This window comes from Bufo gargarizans, chromosome 3, assembly GCF_014858855.1.
Source record: "Bufo gargarizans isolate SCDJY-AF-19 chromosome 3, ASM1485885v1, whole genome shotgun sequence".
NCBI classification, from domain to species: Eukaryota; Metazoa; Chordata; class Amphibia; order Anura; family Bufonidae; genus Bufo; species Bufo gargarizans.
The window spans coordinates 51,623,180-51,645,345 of record NC_058082.1 but is presented as its reverse complement, the minus strand read 5'-3'; the positions used below and the strand labels follow the sequence as shown (position 1 = coordinate 51,645,345).

The 22,166-nt window shown below is 40.9% G+C and overlaps 1 protein-coding gene across 5 annotated transcripts in view; it reads left to right on the top strand.

Annotated features, from left to right (window-relative positions):
- The window catches only part of LOC122931134 (phosphatidylinositol 3,4,5-trisphosphate 3-phosphatase TPTE2-like), a 75,271-nt gene that overhangs the window by 17,379 nt on the left and 35,726 nt on the right, over positions 1-22,166 (top strand). For 4 of the 5 annotated variants that reach the window (XM_044285091.1, XM_044285094.1, XM_044285093.1 and 1 more), the window contains exons 3-6: positions 10,729-10,803; positions 13,733-13,780; positions 18,031-18,192; positions 19,971-20,090. In XM_044285091.1, the coding sequence (XP_044141026.1) occupies positions 10,729-10,803; positions 13,733-13,780; positions 18,031-18,192; positions 19,971-20,090 (405 nt within the window). The remainder of the gene's footprint in view (positions 1-10,728; positions 10,804-13,732; positions 13,781-18,030; positions 18,193-19,970; positions 20,091-22,166) is intronic. The other variant, XM_044285095.1, reaches the window with a different exon arrangement.

The window sequence follows — 22,166 nt, the reverse complement described above, 5'->3', positions numbered from 1 at the left end:
TTCGGTCACGGTGATACCCATGATGTTTATATTTTTTGTTATTTATGTATTTATTTTTTTATTATACGGAAAGGGGGGCGATTCAAACTTTTATATTTTTATTTTTTTTATATATTTTAAAGTTTTTTTTACTTTTTTGTAATGATTTTAAAGCTCGTATTTTAGCATACAAAATCCAATTATTATTATTATTTTTTTAATTCTGAACAATCATGGATTTTTAAAAGCCAGTTATTACTTATGATCGCTCATTTCTTATGTTGGCCTGCCACCTGGTGGCCAAAATAAGAATTGCCGCTTCAATGCCCTCAGCCTCTTCAGCGAGGCTAAGTGTATTGAAATCAATTACCGGCATCCTCACTTGATCACAGCATCTAAAGGCTTTAATTACCGCAATTAGCATTATTGAGAAAGGGTTAAACACAAACATAGGTACCAGCGGGTCTATTGCAGCACATGAAGTGGCATCATCAGATCCTGTGGGAAAATAGAACTGGCTAGCATTCTGAATCAGAACAAGTCTGTCCTACTTCTCCTGATTTTCTTTGTAGCAACCAGGTTGTATCCCCAAGTAGTACAGTTTTCTTGTACTCTGTGCCATTGTGAGACATTCGTATTGGAATGTGTGACCATGAGAAAACTATTCGCAACCATTTTGTGTGCAAGCTGAACTCAGACCTGGCCAAGTGGCTGGTGATGCAGTTGCTGCCATACAACTTAATTGTGGTAAATGTGGCACAGTTCTGCACCTTCACTCAACTTTATTTCTGTTCTATATATTACTACTTTTGTCTGATTTTATAATGCAGTTCTGTGCACATGATGCACCATTACCAGATGTAGTGGGAAAATAAAACTGGCCAGAACAAGTCTGTCCTCCTTCTCCTGGTCTTATTAATGACAGCCAGGCCGCAACACCAAGTAGCAGTGTCCTTGTCATTGTCTTTGTCATTTGTTTTCCTGCTCAGGCTCCTTCTCCTCCACTCTGTCGTCAGTCATCGATAATGGAATGTATTTCCAGAAAACAACTTTACATGCTCAGCAATCCATTTGAGAGCAAGCTGAACTCACCTGGCCAAGTTGCTGCCGGTGAAGTTGCTGCTGTACCACGTGTTAATAGGGTTTTCCAACACCCGGGACCCCTGCCGAACAGCTGTTTGAGAAGGCACAGGGGATAGGTCATCAGTATCAAAATCTCGTAAAACCCCTTTAAGCGTGGCATAGTTCCCTGTCTTCCCCAAAATGTGATTCTTCTATAAGATGTACAGTATTTTTGCTTTATAAGATGTATTTTTTCCACCAAAAACGTGAGAGAAATGGCCGTGTGTCCTAAAAAGCGAATACTAATGAACACTTTCATTATGGAAGTTCTCATTAGTATGCAAGAACCTGGTCTTCTTCCGGGAGCCGTTCTACACTATGTCCTGACTGTGTATAGCATCCGGTCACAGTGCAATGTGGAGCTGGCAGAAGACCAGGGAAAGGTGAGTGCAGGAAGAGCCCACTGGATCTGCAGACTGGCAACGCTGTCTGGAGAAAGAGAGGTAAGTTAATCTGTGCCCTGTCTGATCTGAGGTCTGATTTCTGGAGTCTGATCTGATGGTGTAATAAAGATTGAGAGTCTGATTGGAGGGTCTGATAAAGTTTGGGGGTCTGATACAGATCGGGGATCGGATTGAGGGATCAAATCTGAGGTCTGATAAAGTAGTGGGCTGGTCCCATGATCCCCTGGTTAGTTAGTTGAAGCAAAAGTGGAGAAAGGAAAAAAGGAGGTTATCCAAAAGCTACAAGGGACTGTGCTTTGTCCCTGAAGAAAAGGATAGAGAAGGGGCGCCACCGGGACCGTACGATGAAGGAATTGGAAAAATGAAAATAGTAAGATGGAGAGGCTGCTCTGGTGTAGGACAAAGCTAAACACCACAGAGAAGTCGGAATAGATCAGTAGCGGGTAGGAAACGGGGGGTGGTCACCCACCCCGGGTGTCACACCGGTCACTGTATAAAAGTAGGAAAGTTGAGCGCCAATCTCCCAAACGTCAGAGTATAAGTAAGTGATGGTATTTATTAGTCGCTGAAGTAATCAAATATCACTAGCCACAAGTGCTAGGGACTGGTAAGTAGGGCACAGTGGTGGGTTGGTAAAAAGTACAAAAATATGGTAAAACTTGTAATAATATTAGGTCAATTACCAAATCGTGCAACACTGAAAATAATCAAATATGGATGCATAAAGAAGGAATCAATTCTTCAGAAATGCTAAAAACAAAAAGATAATAATAAAAGTAAAAATCCACTCACTTCACAGGGGGGTCGCCACCAGGATAAACTCAAGACACCTGTGGCAAGTTACCCCCCTAAGCCGGGATCGCGTGTAAGTTGTTAGAGGTGTATGCGCCCTGGGTGTACAGCCTGGTTGGTAAAGCAGCAGACGAGTCCAGAAGTGCGCAATCAATTCTCTTTATTGGTAAAATATATGGCTCAACGCGTTTCAGGGGTCATAATACCCCCTTCATCAGGAGATGAATAGCCTGATGAAGGGGGTATTATGACCCCTGAAACGTGTTGAGCCGTATATTTTAGCAATAAAGAGGATTGATTGCACACTTTTGGACTCGTCTGCTGCTTTACCAACCAGGCTGTACACCCAGGGCGTATACATCGACCTCTAACAACTTACACGCGATCCCGGCTTAGGGGGGGTGACTTGCCACTAGTTAGTTGAAAGCATGCTGCTAAGAAGTATGCCACAACAGAAGCCTTATTCAGGAAAACACCATTTCTGAGAATGCAAAAATGCCAGAAAGCAACTTTACTCACGATAATTCTCTGAGAGAAAGAAGCACTGAATATTTTCAGAAGGGTGAGGACCAAAAAGGACATGCTGGACTGAGACAGTAATATAAATGCACGTTTATGGCAATAGACATTACTGCATATCTGAATTAAGAGTGCATCCCGCAGACTGGGCATTGCAGAGAAATATTGAGAGTGATTGCACACCTTTGGTCAATTTGGGAAGATTTCTAGTATCTATAGAAAGAGACTTAGTGAGGACCATCAGTACAGCTACTTCCGATATTTAGCCTTTGGGAAAAGTCCATCATGTGATATACCTCAGCATTGTGCCTACTGCTTGTATGTGTACTGCAACCACCATCATCTGTTCAGATGGACAAACATTGGCCGGGACGATTCACGTTCGTGCGTTCAATATCAAATGTTCGCGAACCGCGTGTTCACATCGCACTCATTGACTTTTATAGCAGGCGAACCTGGAAAACCTTCAGGTCATATTTGCAGCCACCAAATACAAACTATGAGTGCACAAATAGTCCCACAACATGGACAGTGATATACCAGAGGGGGATCATTGGCAGAAATTCCCACAAAAAAGATGTATTTTAATCAGGGGCCATTTCTATGCATCTTAAAGGGAAACTCTAAAAAATGTGCCCTGCTGGAGCCTAGAAAAACTGTATTTCCTTTCGGTTTGATGTATACAAATGTGCAGCTATCTCCGTAAAAAAATTTTCAAGGTGAAAATCGCATATTTAAATTTCGTATAATGCTTATGTGTAAAAAGGGTGTGGCCTAGTCTAGAAACTGGTTTGAACTACCTGAAGTTTGATGCGATTGGAAAAGATGGTTGGAAGCAAATTTCGTGACAGTGAGGAAGAACTCCTGATCACTGTAAGTAATTTCACATTACACCAGTGTATTTGATTACATTTCACATGCATGTCAGACCAATCGCTTGTTGAAGCTGGTATATCACCCTCAAGCAGTAATTTTGTGGACGCAGGTATATGGAAAACCTCTACCACTATTTAGTGGAAGCTGATATATGGCAGGCCTCAATCAGTTGTTAGTTGAAGCTGGTATATCACCCTCAAGCAGTAATTATGTGGACGCAGGTATATGGAAAACCTCTACCTCTATTTAGTGGAAGCTGATATGTCAGGACTCAATCAGTTGTTAGTTGAAGCTGGTATATCACCCTCAAGCAATAATTTTGTGGACGCAGGTATATGGAAAACCTTTAGCACTACTTTGTGGAAGCTGATAGATCGCAGCCCTCAATCAGTATTTTCTGGAAGCATACAAATGCACTATAATATACTTTCTATGTTAGAAAGTATATTATAAGTATATCACACCCCTCTGTGTATCACACCTATCGATAGCACATTACCAGTCCTTAAAAGGACTTTTGTGGCCCTATTAGCTAGCGTTTTGTGTCTCTAAGTACCTAACAGTCTGTCCCTGCTCCAAAATGCAACCTCTCCCTACACTGGTAAAACACATAATGTAAAATGGCTGCCAGATCAGGTTCCGTTATAGGGTGGGGATATGTCCATGTGCTGAAACGTCTCAATTGGCTGTCCTGTCCCACCTGATGGATGTGTCATGGGTCAAAGTTCGGTGCAATGCAAAAGAATATGGCGGATGCAAATATCGGCATATGTTTGCATGTTCGGCGAATCGCGAATGCGCAAAGTTCACCGCAAAACGACCGCCGGGCGTACCGCAAGGCCATCTCTATCAGTAAAGAAATACTTTATTTCAACCAAACGGGCCAGGTCATTGCTGGTACCATACACTGGGCCTCTCCAGCTGCTCTCCTGCCTTGCACCCTGCTATTTATCAACCCAATATCAAGGGCACCCTAGCCACCAGCAGTCCAGAAAAACGTGTGTAATTATCCTAAAAATGTGAAATCCAATATCCATACAGAAAATGCTGATTTTCCTCTAATGTGAACTTCCAGAAGTTTCTCAACTAGGGAGACGTAAAAGTTTATGAAATAAGTGAAATGAGTCACTACTGCTGACAACACATAGTAAATGACTCACAGGGTGTTTGTGACTGCCAGTAACTCAGTTATCTTCATTATTATTAACTCATGTAATAACAGACCTGCTGCGATGGGCACACTGATTTGCATTTGTTTGGTTTCCTTTAAGTAGAATTGAATACAGGTCAACAGTTTTTCTGGACCAATGTATTTAACCATAGTTACACAACAGTGTACAGATGTAGTAGGGTTTATCATTTAGCAGAAGTTACCCTGATAGGTTACATGACCAATTTAATTCTGTTACATGTTGATATTGTGACCTTTATTGTTCATGTATTAACAGCCATTAAATGCAAGTTGTTCATTACAAGACTCCAGCTTACTTCTTGGTGCAATGGCCTGAAGTCTGAACCAACTTTAGCAAAAATTAGGTCCAACACTTATGAAGTCCACTAAGCATCTTAATACAAATGATTAAAGGGAGTCTGTCACCTACTTTACACAGTATTACCCTGCAGATGATATAAACAGTTACCTTTCTTTCTTGTTTGATAAAAAATACAAAAATTGAAGATATATTCTAATGACTTGCAAGTGCCCAGGGGCATTCCTCACTGATGCAGGTGCCCATGCCCTTTGGAGACTGCAGTTGATCTCTCCTCGAATGTCCACTGTAAGCGAGCCCAGTGTCCTTACGTCACTGACTCTGCTCACTTCACTGCATCAGAACACTGGGTTGGCTTACAGAGAGATATGGGAGAAGAGATCAACTTCAGTCTTTGGAGGGCGTTGGCACTTGCAGGTCATTAGCATATATCTCCAAACTTTGTTTTTTCCCCAACATGAAATACACAGAAAACAGAAAGAAATGTGTGATCTGTTAATTGTTTATATCACCTACAATGATGACAGTTTAATATGTGTAAAGTAGGTGACAGACTCCCTTTAAACAATCTGATTATTCTGTCCTATGCAAGGACCATATTACAAGGTCATAGAGTTTTGAAGAAATGGAGAACCCCACTCTATTTTTTTGTCTGGTGCCAGTCAAGGGCTAAAATTAGCCACCATCTATGTAACGAAAATTGAGGCACACACATACCTTTTGAATGCTATAACTCTGTTATAGACCCTGAAGGTAGATTTGTCTTCCTCCACTGTTCTATATACAATAGGCCACTTTTCCTTGTTGCTTTATATATACCCCTGCCGTATTTATGTCAGGTGATAAAGCAGGTAATGACTAGTGTAGCTAGGGGACCAATAGTACCAGTACTTATGCTAGGAGACTTTAATAAATACTTAGACCCTATGTTAGATAAATTCCAACACAGCCCTCTCTCTGGTGAGATACAGGAGACTTCACTAGCTAAATTGATGAGGGAGCTGGATCTCCATGATCTTTGGAGAGTTAGGCACTAGAATGCTCGGGAATACTCCTGTTTTTCCCCGGCATTTGGCTCCCTTTCCAGGATTGACTTGGTCATTGGATCCTTGGAACTGTTATCTCTTATTTTACACATTCAATACCTACCACGTAGTCGGACCATTCTGTGCTTCGAGTAGAATTGCAATTCACTAGTGGGAATGGAGGTCCTTATATGTGGAAGCTTAATTCGTTTTGGATAGACCTCCTCGATAGAGGGGATCCAATTACAGAAAAGATTAAGGATTTTTTTTCTCATTAATCAGGGCTCGGCATCTGTTGGGACTGTTTGGGACGCCATGAAGGCGTATGTCCGGGGTCTTTACATTAAAAAATTTTAGAGGAAGAAGTCCGCTACTAGATACCCTGCAGAGGGAAGTAAAAGTTTTTGAAGCAGAATATATACGACACCCCTCACCTCAAAGGGAGTTACAGTGGAAGGAGGCACAGGAAAAACGGAAGGATCATTTTACTCAGATTGCAGACCATAAACGCTTCTTTATGTCCCAGAAATATTTCGAAGCGAGGGAGAGTGCAGGTTGTTTATTGGCTAGAATAGTTAGCTCACAATCTGGATCTTCTCAAATAATGACTATCCGAACGACAGGGGGAATCTTGTCGTCGGACGACTCTGTCATTCCTATTATAGGGACTTATATTCATCTAAACTCATGTTGGATAACAATAATATAAGGTCATATCTTGCCAATATTCCGCTGCGGAAATTATCGTCGGAATCTGCACATTATTTAGATGAACCTATAGATTTAGAGGAGCTTAAGATGGCACTTGGGTCTTTCTCCAACGAAAAAGCCCCGGGATTTGACGGATTACCTAGTGAATTCTATAAAAAATACCAGGATGATATCCTGCTAAAACTTCTTGAAGTGTTTAACGATGCTCTCAGAGAGGGAATACTACCGACCTCCATGGTAGAGGCTGTGGTGGTGGTCATACCAAAACCGGGTAAAGATCTGACATTTCCGGAGTCCTATAGGCCCATCTCCCTCCTCCCTGTAGATGTTAAAATCTTAGCAAAAATATTGGCCATCTGCTTAAGCAGAGTTATTAATACTTTAATACATGACTACCAATCAGGATTTATGCCTGATAAAAGTATGGCTATTAGCTTAAGGAGGCTTAAGGATAGTGGGACTATCTGTCTGAAACCATGAAAATTATGGGGTTTGGTCCGGTATTCTTATCCTGGGTGAAACTCTTATATTGATCCCCACTGGCCAGAATTAGAGCTAATGGAAATCTTAGTCCACAATTCTCATTGCATTGCGGGACTAGACAGGGGTGTCTTTTGTCCCCACTCCTATTTGCACTGGCCATTGAACTGCTAGCGTGTACACTGCGTGCATCACCAGACTGGACGGGGTTTCCGTTGGGTTCTCATGAAGAACGAGTCTCCTTATACGCAGATGACCTGCTTCTATATATTGGTAACCTGGAGCGCTCGATCCATCTGGTGATGCAACACATTACTGATTTTGGTCTCCGATCGGGGTTACGTATCAACTGGGATAAATCAGTGATACTTTCACTTGATACGCTCCCACTTCATATGGATTGGTCAAAGGTTCAATTACAAATTGTAGATAAATTTAAATATCTTGGTGTCCTGTTTACATCGAAAGTCACGGATTATGTTAAACTTAATATAGACCCTCTGTTAACTAAATTTCTGGATAAGGTTGCTGCCTGGTCCAAGCTTCCACTTTCAGTAGCAGGGAGATGCAATTTGATTAAGATGATCCTGATGCCCCAACTGCTATATCTCCTACACAATTCACCTGTTTGGGTTCCCCAAAGGTTATTCTATAAAATTCAAGGTATTTTCCGATCACTTATATGGAAGAAAAAACAACCTAGAATAAAGTTGGAAACATTGCAGAGAGGTAAAGAGGAAGGAGGTCTGTCAGTACCAAATCCCTGGGTGTATTATGTAGCTGCTCAATTACAACATTTAAAGGGTTGGGGGCAATGTACGGAGGGAGGGCCCTCAGCACGTATAGTATCCTAGGTGGGAAAACAAGATATACCAATCGGGGTACCTGAAATAGGGAGAATACAAGGTGTAGGGGATTTACCCACGGTATCTCTAATGTGTAAGATCTGGTCTAGATTTAAAGATATTATTGGCCTTACTGGACTCTGTGAAGATGCGCCTTTATGGCGAAACCCGAAATTTTGGAGATAATTAGATTAGAGGGGTTTTCTCCTTGGGAAAAGAAGGGTGTTCTTAGTCTAAACCATATCCAGGAAAATGGTAATATGAAATCCTTTGGACAGCTACAAAGTGAGTTTGCACTCCTGCACTCAGCATTCTATCAATTTTTGCAATTGAGGCACGCATATCAAGCGCAGTTTGCGGGGAGTGCAAATGTTTTAGCTACTCCAACAGCTATTAAGCAAGGGTAATACGAAAGGGCTGATTTCCTTGTTATACAGTCATATTAATGGCACCATTTCTCCTTCAGAGACTCTTCCGGTTAAGGATAAATCAGAGGCTGAAGTAGGTCAAATTACTCAGGAACAATGGAAAGACACGCTCTCCCTAACGCCGTCTGTCACAACTATACTTACTACACAGGGTGTACAAAACCCCTGCTTTTATGTATAGGATAAGTTTGCGGCCTGACTCATGTTGTCCTCGATGTGTAATAGAAAATGCTTCCTTAATACACATGTTTTGGACATGCCCTAAATTGGAAAATTTTTGGAAGGAGATAGTAAAGCTCATTAAGCGAGTAACACAGATAGACATACCATGTAACCCTAAAATGTGTCTCTTAGGCCAATTGGATGTGGATGCCCAAGGTACTGACATATTTATTTGTATACAAAGAATGCTCTTTCAAGCTCATTTATTAATAGCTAGACACTGGATTGCACCAGAACCTCCCATGAGACAGGAATTTGTTAATAGATTAAACGTTATTCTGCGATATGAGAGAGGTATCTACTTGAAGAGGAAACGTCCAAATAAGTTTATAGCTGTGTGGGGGGGTTGGGTGTCCGATTCTGGATTAGTTTCAAGGGTGCTAGCAGAAGAATGTATCCGAGATCAAATGTCTGGATTAGGTAGATTACAGTAATCCTGTTTACACGTTATAGTCCACAATGTATTGTGTTGAATAGCTGAGAGACGGAGATTGACTCCGTGGATGGTCCCATACTAGTATAGTAGTGAAATATAAGATATGCTCTGTTAAATAGGATACAATGCCATGTGATGTTGGGTTGGCCGTCTCACTGCACATTGTAATGTGTTGTAATGATGTACTACACTAAATAATGCACTGCACTTTTTGTTATGGGTTCGGGTTGAGATGGGGGGGTGGGTGGGGGGGAATAAAAATAAAAAATGTTGTCAAGCATGCAATGTAATGAAGACAAAAACAAATGGATATTGTAATATTGATGTACTTTATTGTGTAAACAAATGTTACACTGATTTAAAAAAATAAATTGAGGCACACAGATTGCTAGGTTTTGCATTTCAAAAGACTATATTTATTCACACAGTGGTTTCATGATCCAGTTGCCCAATACTTTACATCCAAAAGCAATACTATAAATCCTTGACCGTACGTTTCGGTCTGAATAGACCTTCTTCAGCGGTCACATATTATCTGTAGTGGTGACTTCCAGCGCCCAGCCACTCGCCGCACATGCTGCTACAGATAATATATGACCGCTGAAGAAGCTCTATTCAGACCGAAACGTACGGTCAAGGATTTATAGTATTGCTTTTGGATGTAAAGTATTGGGCAACTGGATCATGAAACCACTGTGTGAATAAATATAGTCTTTTGAAATGCAAAACCTAGCAATCTGTGTGCCTCAATTTTCGTTACATATTACAATGTCAGGCCTGCCGTCCTCTGCCCTTGTATAGGGCAGAATATTCAAGTGACTAAAAAGAACCTTCATAGCACTGTACAAACTATCAGCACCAACCAACCCTCTTGCCTGTGTATGGCCATGTCTGAAAAAACAAAAACAGCACTCGGTGACCAGCTCTTAATACTATGAATATGACGACGGGTAAGCACTGCTTATTAAAGAGATAATTAAAGGGATATTCCAGCTACAGATATTTATGGCATTTCCTCAGGATAGGATTCTACATACGGACACCTCCAGCTCTCTGCTTCTTTTGTCTGAGGCATATTGGAATATAGCTTTAAGCAAGGTTTAAAAACATTTGGCTAGTGCACCGCCATCTAGGTGTACATGTATGTATGTCCAACTGCCTTTTGTATCTGATGGTGTCTATTCTCGCTTGTATTGAAAAATTTTCAATAAAAATTATTGAAATAAAAAAAAAAATAACATTTGGCTAGAAGAAATATTTCTTGTGACATATCCAAAATAATTTACTCTTGGAGAAACATAATATCAAGTGTTATTATATATTTATTATTATTACTACTACTTTCATCATTATTATTACTATTATTATTAATACTATTTCTGGCCTTTATTTATACCAGGTTTAAAAAAACTGAAGAGAAAGTGCAGATTGATGATGGGAAGAATGAAACAGAGGAGCCAGCAACATGGACCAAGTAGGTGTTGACTGAAAGCTTTGACTACACAGTATACAGTATATATTATATATTCACATGTATTATTATAAGAGGTCCTGTGTAACAGAAGCCTGATAAATGATACGTGTGACAGAGTGGATGAGACACATATCCATTTCAGAGCATCCTAGGTAAAGGTATCAGTACTACCCCGAGTTTATTTATATAGACAGCAGTGTGTGAAGGAGATATGGTGATACATTGGGGGGATGACTGGAGCCGGACGTTGGAGTAACATTCTTCTAACTTATTAAGAGGAGCATGCCTGTTAATAAATTTGGCACATCTACGGGGTGTCCAGAAAGCCAAATCTACACCTTATATGACCCAGCGTGGATGTATAACATAATCGACGCAATTTCTGGCATAACGTATGGTAAATCTTATCAGGCTGTGGAGCCCACGGCCATCCTGATATGCCCCTCTCATTTTTCTTGCCCAAAAAATAATAAGGGAAGCACAATGGGTCAAAAGTCGCAAATGTTTGAACTAAATGTGGACTGCTGAAAAACGTGCATCTTTAGTGTCCAGCAATGGTCCATCAGTTTTTATTAGACCAAGCTGTTTGGTCCAGATGATAGGAAAACAAAATGGACTGGGTCATAGATAGCCATGGGGGAAAAGTGTCTAGCATGATTAATTTCATATTCACAAAATGACAGAAGCCTTGATAAAACGGGAGTGTCCAAAGAATGAATGGTGCAAATATGAAAGAAATTGATTGTATCTCGTAATATGAACCATGTTTGTCTTTTTGCATGGGCTAAGATACCCTCAGGACTGGCTATCAGTACTTGATCAGCAGAGTCCGACATCCCGCTGACCAGCTGTTCTGCAGGAGCTCCAGGATTTGAAGGCAGCGCTGGAACTACACAGCTCCATCTTCCATGATTTGTGCCTTGGATGTGCTGGTTAGTGCAGCACTGCTCTCTTTCACCTCAATGGGAGCAGCGTTGCAGTAACTAGCTTCTTCCACTGCACAATGGGCAGAGCTATGTTGTTCTCGCACTGAAGCTACTGCAAAACAGCTGAGTGGTGGAGGTGCCGCTATCTTTTCTGTCTTTTTCCTACTATTATGGTAAAAAGAAAATTTTTTAAAATATTGGACATTCTGTAAGGCCTTGTTCACATTCACGTCTTCATTTCAGATCAGTGGAAAATCTGTACATGTTTCATTTCTGTCCATGAAGGATCCGCGTTTGGTCCGTGTCTCTGTTGTTTGCTCTCCGTCTGTCATACGTATTCCATGGACGCTGCTAGCCTGTAAATTAATTTCCAGAGCATCTATTAGTATTTGAAAAATGGACCAAACATGGATGCCATCCATTTTTCATGGACCCATAGACTTCAATGAGCGCGTTTGGTCTGAATTATGATGCATGTCTCTGTGATTTCTTTTCACTGACCCACAGTCTGTGAAAAACTACTAGTGTGTGAACACATTAAAACCAATGAGTAAGTGTGTTGTCAGCAGAAAATGCATATGTTCCTGAAAAACAGAAATGTGAACAAGACCTTAGGGTAAAGAAACTGTGATGTCAGAAGTTACTTACATAGAAACATAGAATGTGTCGGCAGATAAGAACCATTTGGCCCATCTAGTCTGCCCAATATATCTGAATCCTATGAATAGCCCCGGCCCTATCTTATATGAAGGATGGCCTTATGCCTATCCCATGCATGCTTAAACTCCTTCACTGTATTTGCAGCTACCACTTCTGCAGGAAGGCTATTCCATGCATCCACTACCCTCTCAGTAAAGTAATACTTCCTTATATTACTTTTAAACCTTTGCCCCTCTAATTTAAAACTGTGTCCTCTTGTGGTAGTTTTTCTTCTTTTAAATATGCTCTCCTCCTTTACCGAGTTGATTCCCTTTATGTATTTAAAAGTTTCTATCATATCCCCTCGGTCTCTTCTTTCTTCCAAGCTATACATATTAAGGTCTTTTAACCTTTCCTGGTAAGTTTTATCCTGCAATCCATGTACTAGTTTAGTAGCTCTTCTCTGAACTCTCTCTAGAGTATCTATATCCTTCTGGAGATATGGCCTCCAGTACTGCGCACAATACTCCAAGTGAGGTCTCACTAGTGATCTGTACAGCGGCATAAGCACTTCACTCTTTCTACTGCTTATACCTCTCCCTATACATCCAAGCATTCTGCTTGCATTTCGTGCTGCTTTATTACATTGTCTTCCCACCTTTAAGTCTTCTGAAATAATTACTCCTAAATCCCTTTCCTCAGATACTGAGGTCAGGACTGTGTCGAATATTCTATATTCTGCCCTTGGGTTTTTACGCCCCAGGTGCATTATCTTGCACTTATCCACATTAAATTTCAGTTGCCAGAGTTCTGACCATTCTTCTAGTTTTCCTAAGTCCTTTTCCATTTGGCGTTTCCCTCCAGGAACATCAACCCTGTTACATATCTTTGTGTCATCAGCAAAAAGACAAACCTTACCATCGAGGCCTTTTGCAATGTCACTTAAGAAGATATTAAACAAAATTGGTCCCAGTACAGATCCCTGTGGAATCCCACTGGTAACATGACCTTGTTTTGAATGTTCTCCATTGACTACAACCCTCTGTTGTCTGTCACTCAGCCACTGCCTAATCCACTCAACAATATGGGAGTCCATGCTCAATGACTGCAGTTTATTGATAAGTCTTCTATGTGGGACAGTGTCAAAAGCCTTACTAAAATCTAGATATGCGATGTCTACTGCACCTCCACCGTCTATTATTTTAGTCACCCAGTCAAAATAATAGTTATATACAAAGTTTTGACTTATATATTTTCTTTGCTGGTCACATAACCCTACATTGATATAATATACTATACATAGAACAGCATTCATCGTAGATGTATATATTTTTTATTTCATTTTACCTTCTCTTGATTTTCAGCAAGCTGAGAAAATTGATTTCTCCCATTGTCATGTCATTTGGATTGAGGTAGGATTTTTTTTTACTTAACTAAAATTTATCTAAAGGGAATAAAAATTATATATACCATTTTTTTACTTCATAAGACGCACCTGATGATAAGACACAACCCAGGTTTTGAGGAGGAAAATAAGAAAAAAATATTTTTCATCAGACCTTCCATCAGATCCTCAGATCAGACCCTCATATCAAATACTCAGATCAGACTCCCAAATCAGGAACTCAGTTCAGACCCCCATCAGACCTGCATGTCAGACCCCCATCAAACCTCCATGCCATACCATCAGACCTTCATGTCAGACCCCCATTAGACCTCAGATCAGACTTCCATGCCAGACCCCCATCAGACCTCAGATCAGACTTCAATGCCAGACCCGTATCAGACTTCCATGTCAGACCCCTATCAGACTTCCATGCCAAACCCCTATCAGACTTCCATGCCAGACCCCTATCAGACTTCCATGCCAGACCCCCATCAGACCTCAGATCAGACTTCAATGCCAGACCCCTATCAGACTTCTAGCCCCTATCAGACTTCTATGCCAGACCCCTATCAGACTTCTATGCCAGACCCCTATCAGACTTCTATGCCAGACCCCTATCAGACTTCTATGCCAGACCCCTATCAGACTTCTATGCCAGACCCCTATCAGACTTCTATGCCAGACCCCTATCAGACTTCTATGTCAGACCCCTATCAGACCTCAGATCAGACTTCCATGCCAGACCTCCATCAGACCTCAGATCAAAGATAAAATAAAGAACTTTATATACCTCTCCTGCTCCGCCACTTTCCGGGTCCGGCGATCGCTCCTCCAGTCACACTCCCTTGTCTTCTCTGAGGGGTCATAGTGCGCGGACAACTTCCTGACGCTGTATGCGGTCAGGACCTGCAGTGCAGCACGGCCTCAGAGAAGAAGACAAGGGAGGATGAGTATCAGCAGAACTTACAGTGATTCACCCGATCCCTGCTCCTAATGCATACTAATGAGCACTTATATAATGGAAGCGCTCACTAGTATTCGCTTTATAAGAAATATGGCCCCACTTTTGGGGCAAAGAAATGCATCTTGTAAAGTGAAAAATATGGTATATATGTATGTAAGAAACCCAACTATAAGTTGATTTGAAGTCCCTCAATGATGCAGGACCCTCACCAAGATCAGCTGGTATCAGGTGTGAAGATGGCGCTTAGCCCCTAAGGAAGTACACAGTGGCGGCAGTTCTTCTTTGTAAGTGTCAAAGGGTATAGGCAAAAAAACAAGAATCCCATGAAGGACCCTAAGGGTATATTCACACATCTCATTAATCTGAAAGGGAGCTTGTAGAAATTCGATCGCTAGCTGCCAAAACAATCCCATTCACCCATTCAAATTAATGGAACTGATGTTCAGTCCATATGTGAATATTCACAAAATCTAGCCATACATATTAGATTAACGTCGACCAAACTATACTATTGTGAGTGTACCGATTATCTAATGTTTAAAGGGGTTGTCTCACTTCAGCAAATGGCTTTTATCATGTACAGAAAGTTAACAGAAATCACTTCCTAATGTATTGTGATTGTCCATATTGTCTCCTTTGCTGGCTGGATTCATTTTCTGTCATATTATACACTGCTCTTTTCTAGGAGTTATAACCTCCCTGCAGTCCATCAGCAGGTGGCCTTGCTTGCACATTATAGGAAAAATGTCCTATTCTGGTCTTCAAAATGTGGTTCACGGACCCATTAAAGTCAATGGATCTGCAACAAAATGCGGATGGCACATGGACATTATCCGTATTTTGCAGATCCACAGTTTGCAGACCCAAAAATAGATACTGTCGTGTACATGAGGCCTAAATTAATATCCTTGAGAAGACCAAAAAATAACATCTTAAAAAATGAAATAATTGTGGGAAAAATAGCAATATGGCATGAAGACATTTTTCTTTTACAGCAAATGTACATTTGATTAATTAAAAGGCACCAAAAATATGCAAAAGAAATTGTGTCTCTATAATCATAATGATCTGTATAATAAATTTATACTATTGGCCAATGGCTTAAAAATGGCTTACGGTAAAAGACGAAAAGTAAGGTGCAAATAGTTTTTTTTATTTCTGCAGTTTCTCCATATTATACAATTCTAAAACAACATATTTGTAACCCAAAATGATGCTGAGAGTGAAACAAGGACTCACGCAGAGTTATGTACATAAAATAAGATGTGTTTGCTGGAGGTGTAATACCCATTTAAGCTGAACTGTAAATGAACATGTTTGGTGATAAGAGGTTTATATGTCAGGGTACGTTTACATGTGATGGACATAAAATCAGTGCGGATTTTGATGCCATTTAAAAAAGATTTCACTCTATGCATCAGTGTGAAAACCATGGTGAAAATCCATAGAAAGAATTCAATTTAAGCGCTGATTTTGTTCCACATCATGTGAGAATCTGATCTGCTTTGCGGCTACTGTAATCTGCTGAGGATTTTCCACCCGCATATCGGGACCGAAAATCCAAAGCATATCTGCTATGGGTGAACATACCCTAAAAGGGTTGTCTTATCTCAGGCATTGGTGGCATATCACTAGGATGTAAGGTGGATGTGGGTCCCATCTTTTAAACCTGCACCTTTTTCTAGAACGGGTCCCCACAAAGTGAACAAGGGCAGGCTGCGCAAACATGGCCATCTTCCATTCTCTTCTATGCAAGTGCTGGCTTGGCTTTTTCTGGAACTCTCATAGTGGTGAATGGAAAAGAGGGCGTGCATACGCAGTGCATTCTCCATTCACTTCTACTGTATTCTTACTATTTTCGGAACACACACATGTGAGTTGCGCACTGACCCGCACCTATCTGACATTGGTGGCATATCATAGCAATACCACCAATGTCTCAGGTGACACAACCCATGTATTGTAACTGCATGAACCGCTAGCAATTTTATTGCACTTTTCCTTCTACTTTTTTTGCTGCTGCCTGATTTTTGCTGAGTTATAAACGCTAAGTTACACATTTAACGTAAATCATATTATGACGTCTGCAAAAGCAGTTCAATGCGGGCAAATACCAAGAAGGAGTCTGTCCTTATTCCATGTTCAGCTGGAACCGCACTAGACAACATTTTGCCAGTGAGGTAAACATTTAAGTTTACAATACAGATGAAATGTAGACTTAGGTGGAGCAGGACTTTCCGTGACAACACTGGAGGACAAGATTTAAAGGGACACTGAACTTGCCAGTATTGATGTTTATAATGTGTTGACTTGTGGTGAATCAGGTTACCCTCGATGACTAATTCAGTTTAGTACCAAATCCTCCAGGTTTGATCTTGCTGATTTGAACAGACCACAGGTTAGTTTAAGCCACTTTGTATGCCAGACCTCTTCTAGCTAGGAAAGCCTTCCATGCCACCAACTTTTGTGAGACTTCTCCTGGCCACATACAGTACATTAGATAATTGTTGACATTCAGATTTAGTATCATGTGCCATGGTACTACGGTCTTTATATGTGCCAGAGAGACCTATGGCTCTCACATCAAAGCTTGAGGGTAACTGCTACCCCTCCACCTCCTGTTGGCATCCATTCTAACAGGATCTACCAGCAATCTAATGCGTATAAGGCCAACATGACTTTCCTTCACATCTACAGTGGAAGCAAATGTGGTTCAGTGGCATGTCTGATCTTTTGTTTCTCAGGAGATAAGTGGCACCAGAGATGTCTTCTTGCCACTTATGACACTATTTGTATGACAGTAAGCACCTACGTTTGAGTGATCCAAGCATTCAAATTTAGGAGACAGGTGGATCAGCTGAACAACAGTTTTACAAGATAATACAGTATCTACAGTGTATAGCCACCATACATTAAAGATGCCTATGTATGAAGAGCATGTGTAAGGAGTCAAGTAGAATAGCTGCCAGCCGTTTTACCAACAGCAATGGAAAATGCATGGGCATAATCATGTGCAATTTCACTTTTTTAATGGGGCATCAGATAGAAGAACAAGGCTGTACCATACACCACTGTGGCTGTTCTCCCCCTGAGTACTCTAGGACAAAATCTATTTTTGAAAGAAAGAATAGCTCCGCAGACTGCACTATTCTCGCCCCCAAAACACCAAAATCAACAAAAGCCTCAACAATACAGGTCATGATAGAACCATTCACAAAAGGTATTGACTGGATTTGAGGACACCACCACCACTTATATGTTATATGGTATGAGCTCTAATGTGTTATTTTTTTTATTTTTTTTCATTTCAGGGTATTAGGGGTTGTCCTTATCATTGTGGATTTTGTGTTTGTAATTGTGGATCTCTCTGTTACAAACAAAAGCAAAGAGACAGCAACTATCATATCTAGCATTTCCTTATCCATTTCACTCTTCTTCCTGTTGGATGTTCTGCTGCACATTTTTGTGGAAGGGTACGTGACAAATGCCTGCAATACCGTTATGTGTTAAACTTGAATGTGTCTATAATAATAAACTGGGTGGTTTTCTTAAATAGTCAACCCAGTTTTTTTTATATGAACATAGGCTGGTTGAGGTGCTGCATGTTGCCAATCTATATGTAGTGCATTAAGTCTACTGTGTTATGCACCACTTGTGAAGGGGGTAGGGGAATAGAGGTCCACCTTGCTCAGGGGCCCACTGGGGGATTTACTTGTACCCCTGTGGGCCAGTGTGAACCTGCTTGTTATAACTTTCTTAGGCTACTTTCACACAGACGGCAGCAGGGTTCGGCAGGCTGTTCTGGCAGGGGAACAGCATGCCGGATCCGTGCTAATGCTAGCCCACCGTGCCGCCGGAAGTCCACTCCGGTCCCATGCTGTAGTTTTTGTCTGGCCACCTCTCGGTATGTTTGCCGTGCTGCGGCCGGACGTCCGGCCCACCCCCATTATAGTGAATGGGGCCTGAGCGGACTTCTGGTGGCACAGTGGGCTAGCATTAGCACGGTCCGGCAGGCTGTTCCCCAACCGGAACAGCCTGCCGGACCCTACTGCCGCCAGTGTGAAAGTAGCCTTACTTGTGATAATAATTATAGCTGCTTATGAACATTCCAGCATTATTGCTCTGCACAGAATTGCACCTGTCATGGCAGTAGTTTGCACCTCGGAGCTCATCTTCCTGTGGATATGAATTTTTATAATTTGCTGTGTGAAAATAATGCAGTGCTCATATTGCTCCAATGTTCTCCTTCCTATGAACCTGAGCATACATCACCTGTATAGCAAAAACAAAAAACACGTTTGGCAGTTTTATTTCATTATTTTGATTTAACATCATATGAACCAGAGAAACCACCAAAGTAACATTTAACTGAAAGTGAGACCTGAGAACTACACCATCCCCAAAAACTTATATATGTCTCAATGAATCATGCAATCTAGTTCTCTTTCTAGAAGAACACAAGGACCAGAATGCTTCAAGAGAAACTTGTCTTACTTTGCTGACTTTCCTTGTGGGGTTCTCTTTGGGGTACTCTTTTTCATTAGGGAGACCAAAAAATATTCATGTATGCAGTATTGCAGGGATGGCCAACCTGAGGCTCTCCAGCTATTGCAAAACTACAACTCCCTTCATGCCCGGACAGTCTACAGCTATAAGCCTACAGCAGGGCATGGTGGGAGTTGTAGTTTTACAATAGCTGGAGAGCCGCAGGTTGGCCATGCCTGCAGTATTGTATTCCTAGCAACACTACTCTTGGTTTCTAGAAAGACTATATTACAAATCATACGTCTTATTTCTTCTGGCATTAGATGGGATATCCCTCTTTTCTTTTTTTCTTTTTGTCAGTCAAGCTAATTTGCATACCTTTGGTTTTCTGGGAAAGATATTCAAATTATGTTTGAATGAATGAATTTCTATACAGACACATGGATGTTAATATGTAGTATTTATCATGACGACCAGGAATTTCTCTTTAAATGGTAAAAAGACAAAATTCAAGGGAAGGCAGTGACACTTTTCCATCAGTGCAGTGTTAAAAGATCTCTGTGAATTATTTAGATGATGACCTGCCGTGACTTTTTCCATTTCCTCGTATTTCCTCATTATGCTCAGCACACTGTGATAATGTATCCGACTGTCACACATTGTCCTCTGCTCCTCACTCTCCAGATCTTAATTGATATGAACATGTCATGTGCTGCTCTGATTTACTTTATTCATCTTTTTGTTGGTCCCAATGTTTTTCTCACAGAATTCAGAAGTACTTTAGGTCTAAGCTGAACATCTTTGATGCTGCCATTGTTGTGGTCACTCTCATAATTACGCTGATATATGCCTTCACGGATTTCAGTGGAGCTACCAATATTCCAAGGTATAAATTCATTTTCCAAGGGATAGTTTAATCTTAAAGGGGGTTTCCAGGCTCCTGATATAAATTACCTATTCTCAGGATAGGCAAAGGATAAGAAATGGGTGGAGACAGCATGTCCTTAATTGAAGATTTATTCCAGATGCAATGTTTCGGCTTAGAGCCTTTTTCAAGCATGCTTGAAAAAGGTTGTTAGCCGAAACGTTGCATCTGGAATAAATCTTCACTTGAGGATGCGCTGTCTCCACTCATTATTTCCTCTCCTTTGTGGATCATCTAATCAATGTGGGCTAGCTTACCACTCCCCTGGAGACGTGCACCCATCATCCACCAAACTAGGCGTGCTGTCCTCCCTTCTCTTTTTAGTATTCTCAGGATAGGTCATTAATATGCGATTGGTAAGGGTCCAACATCCCTCACCGATCTGCTGTTCCCTGCAAGCTCTTGTGATGGAATTAGCACTGTGTATGGTATAGGATGCACAGCTCTAGATAGAAGAGCTATTGTGCCAAAACAAATTTGTTGGCCTCCAGTTCATGAATTGTTAGTTAGGTTCGGCAATCCCTATCCATATGCCGCAGCTTAGGACCCCTACCACCACCATAAGCCATAGTGGACAGCTGATAACAAAAAGCCACTCTTGCTTTCTTCATAGGTAGAAAGAGGCCTAGGGAACAATTCATGAATCATGCAGCTAAAGGTGGGTTTACACCGCATGATGTTACAGCCAACAGCCGAGGACAAGGGAGGGGTATTGCTGTTTAGACAGCGCGATCTGCTGCCCAGAAACTATGACTGATGTGCCTGCATGAACCACAGGATCACCCGATGAACTAGCGTTTTGCTCGTTTATTGGGTGATCGAAGGCACATTTAGATGGACAGATTGTCGGGAACGAGCATTCACAGGAACGGTTCTTTCCGATAATCTGCCCCAAAATCGGGCAGTCTAAATCCACCTTTACTTTGGTGGGCTTACATGTCATGTTATCAAGTATGGTGGGCTTCTTGGCAAAGTAATCAACCCAATGAGCTGTTTGTCTATTTGGTTTCTGTTCTTCCACATGGGGATTAGTGATGAGCGGCAGGGGCAATATTCGAATTTGCAATATTTCACGAATATTCGTAATAAATTAGAGAATTTGCGATTATTTTCTTGATTGCGAAAATTGGCAATGTATTATTTGCATAATGCATGCGCAATACAAGCATGGGTCACTTTTGCTACATTTTCCAAGCTGCTAGAAGTTTCCTGAGACTGGAGAACATGGTTGGCATGGCAGAACATTACAATAGCTTTATATGCAGATAGAGTGCTCCAATATATTCGCGATTGCGTTAATCGGCAATTAATGATGCGCATATTTTGGCGCAATACGTGCAACTTCACATTTTAGCAGGTCTGACTATATATTACGCATTGGTGCAAGTATTGTTGTGAACTTGTGACATCACAGCACTATGTCTGTAACATGTATGTATGGACAGCAGAACCTATCACACTGCACTATACAGCTACACTATATCAGGATATAACCTACACTGACTATCTCCCACTAACTATCTGTAATATATATATATATATATATATATATATATATATATATATATAAAAGCTATCTAACTATCTAATGTAATGACACAGCAAAGCACAGAGCACAGCAATGTCACTGCTGTCTCTCTCATAACTGCATAAACTGGCTGCTGGGGAGGTTCTTATATAGTACGGGGTAGGCAGCTTTCCTATTGGTTGCTAGGGATGTTGCTAATCTCAGACAAAGACATTGCAGCCTTCTCATTGGCCCACAAGCAGGAAGGAAGCTTACTGATGAAAAAAAAAATCTAGAATATTCGAGATTACGAATATATAGCACTATATTGGCGATATTCACGATTAAAATTCGCAATTCGAATATTCGCGATCAACACTAATGGTGATATCTTATGATTGAAGCTTAGGAAAATGTGTCACCAAAAATGTTATCTGCCAGTTAAAACCAGATAGCAACACATATCCTTTTTTCCTAATCTGATTTTTTGATTACAGATTTTTTTTCTGTTTTATGAACATGATTATGGG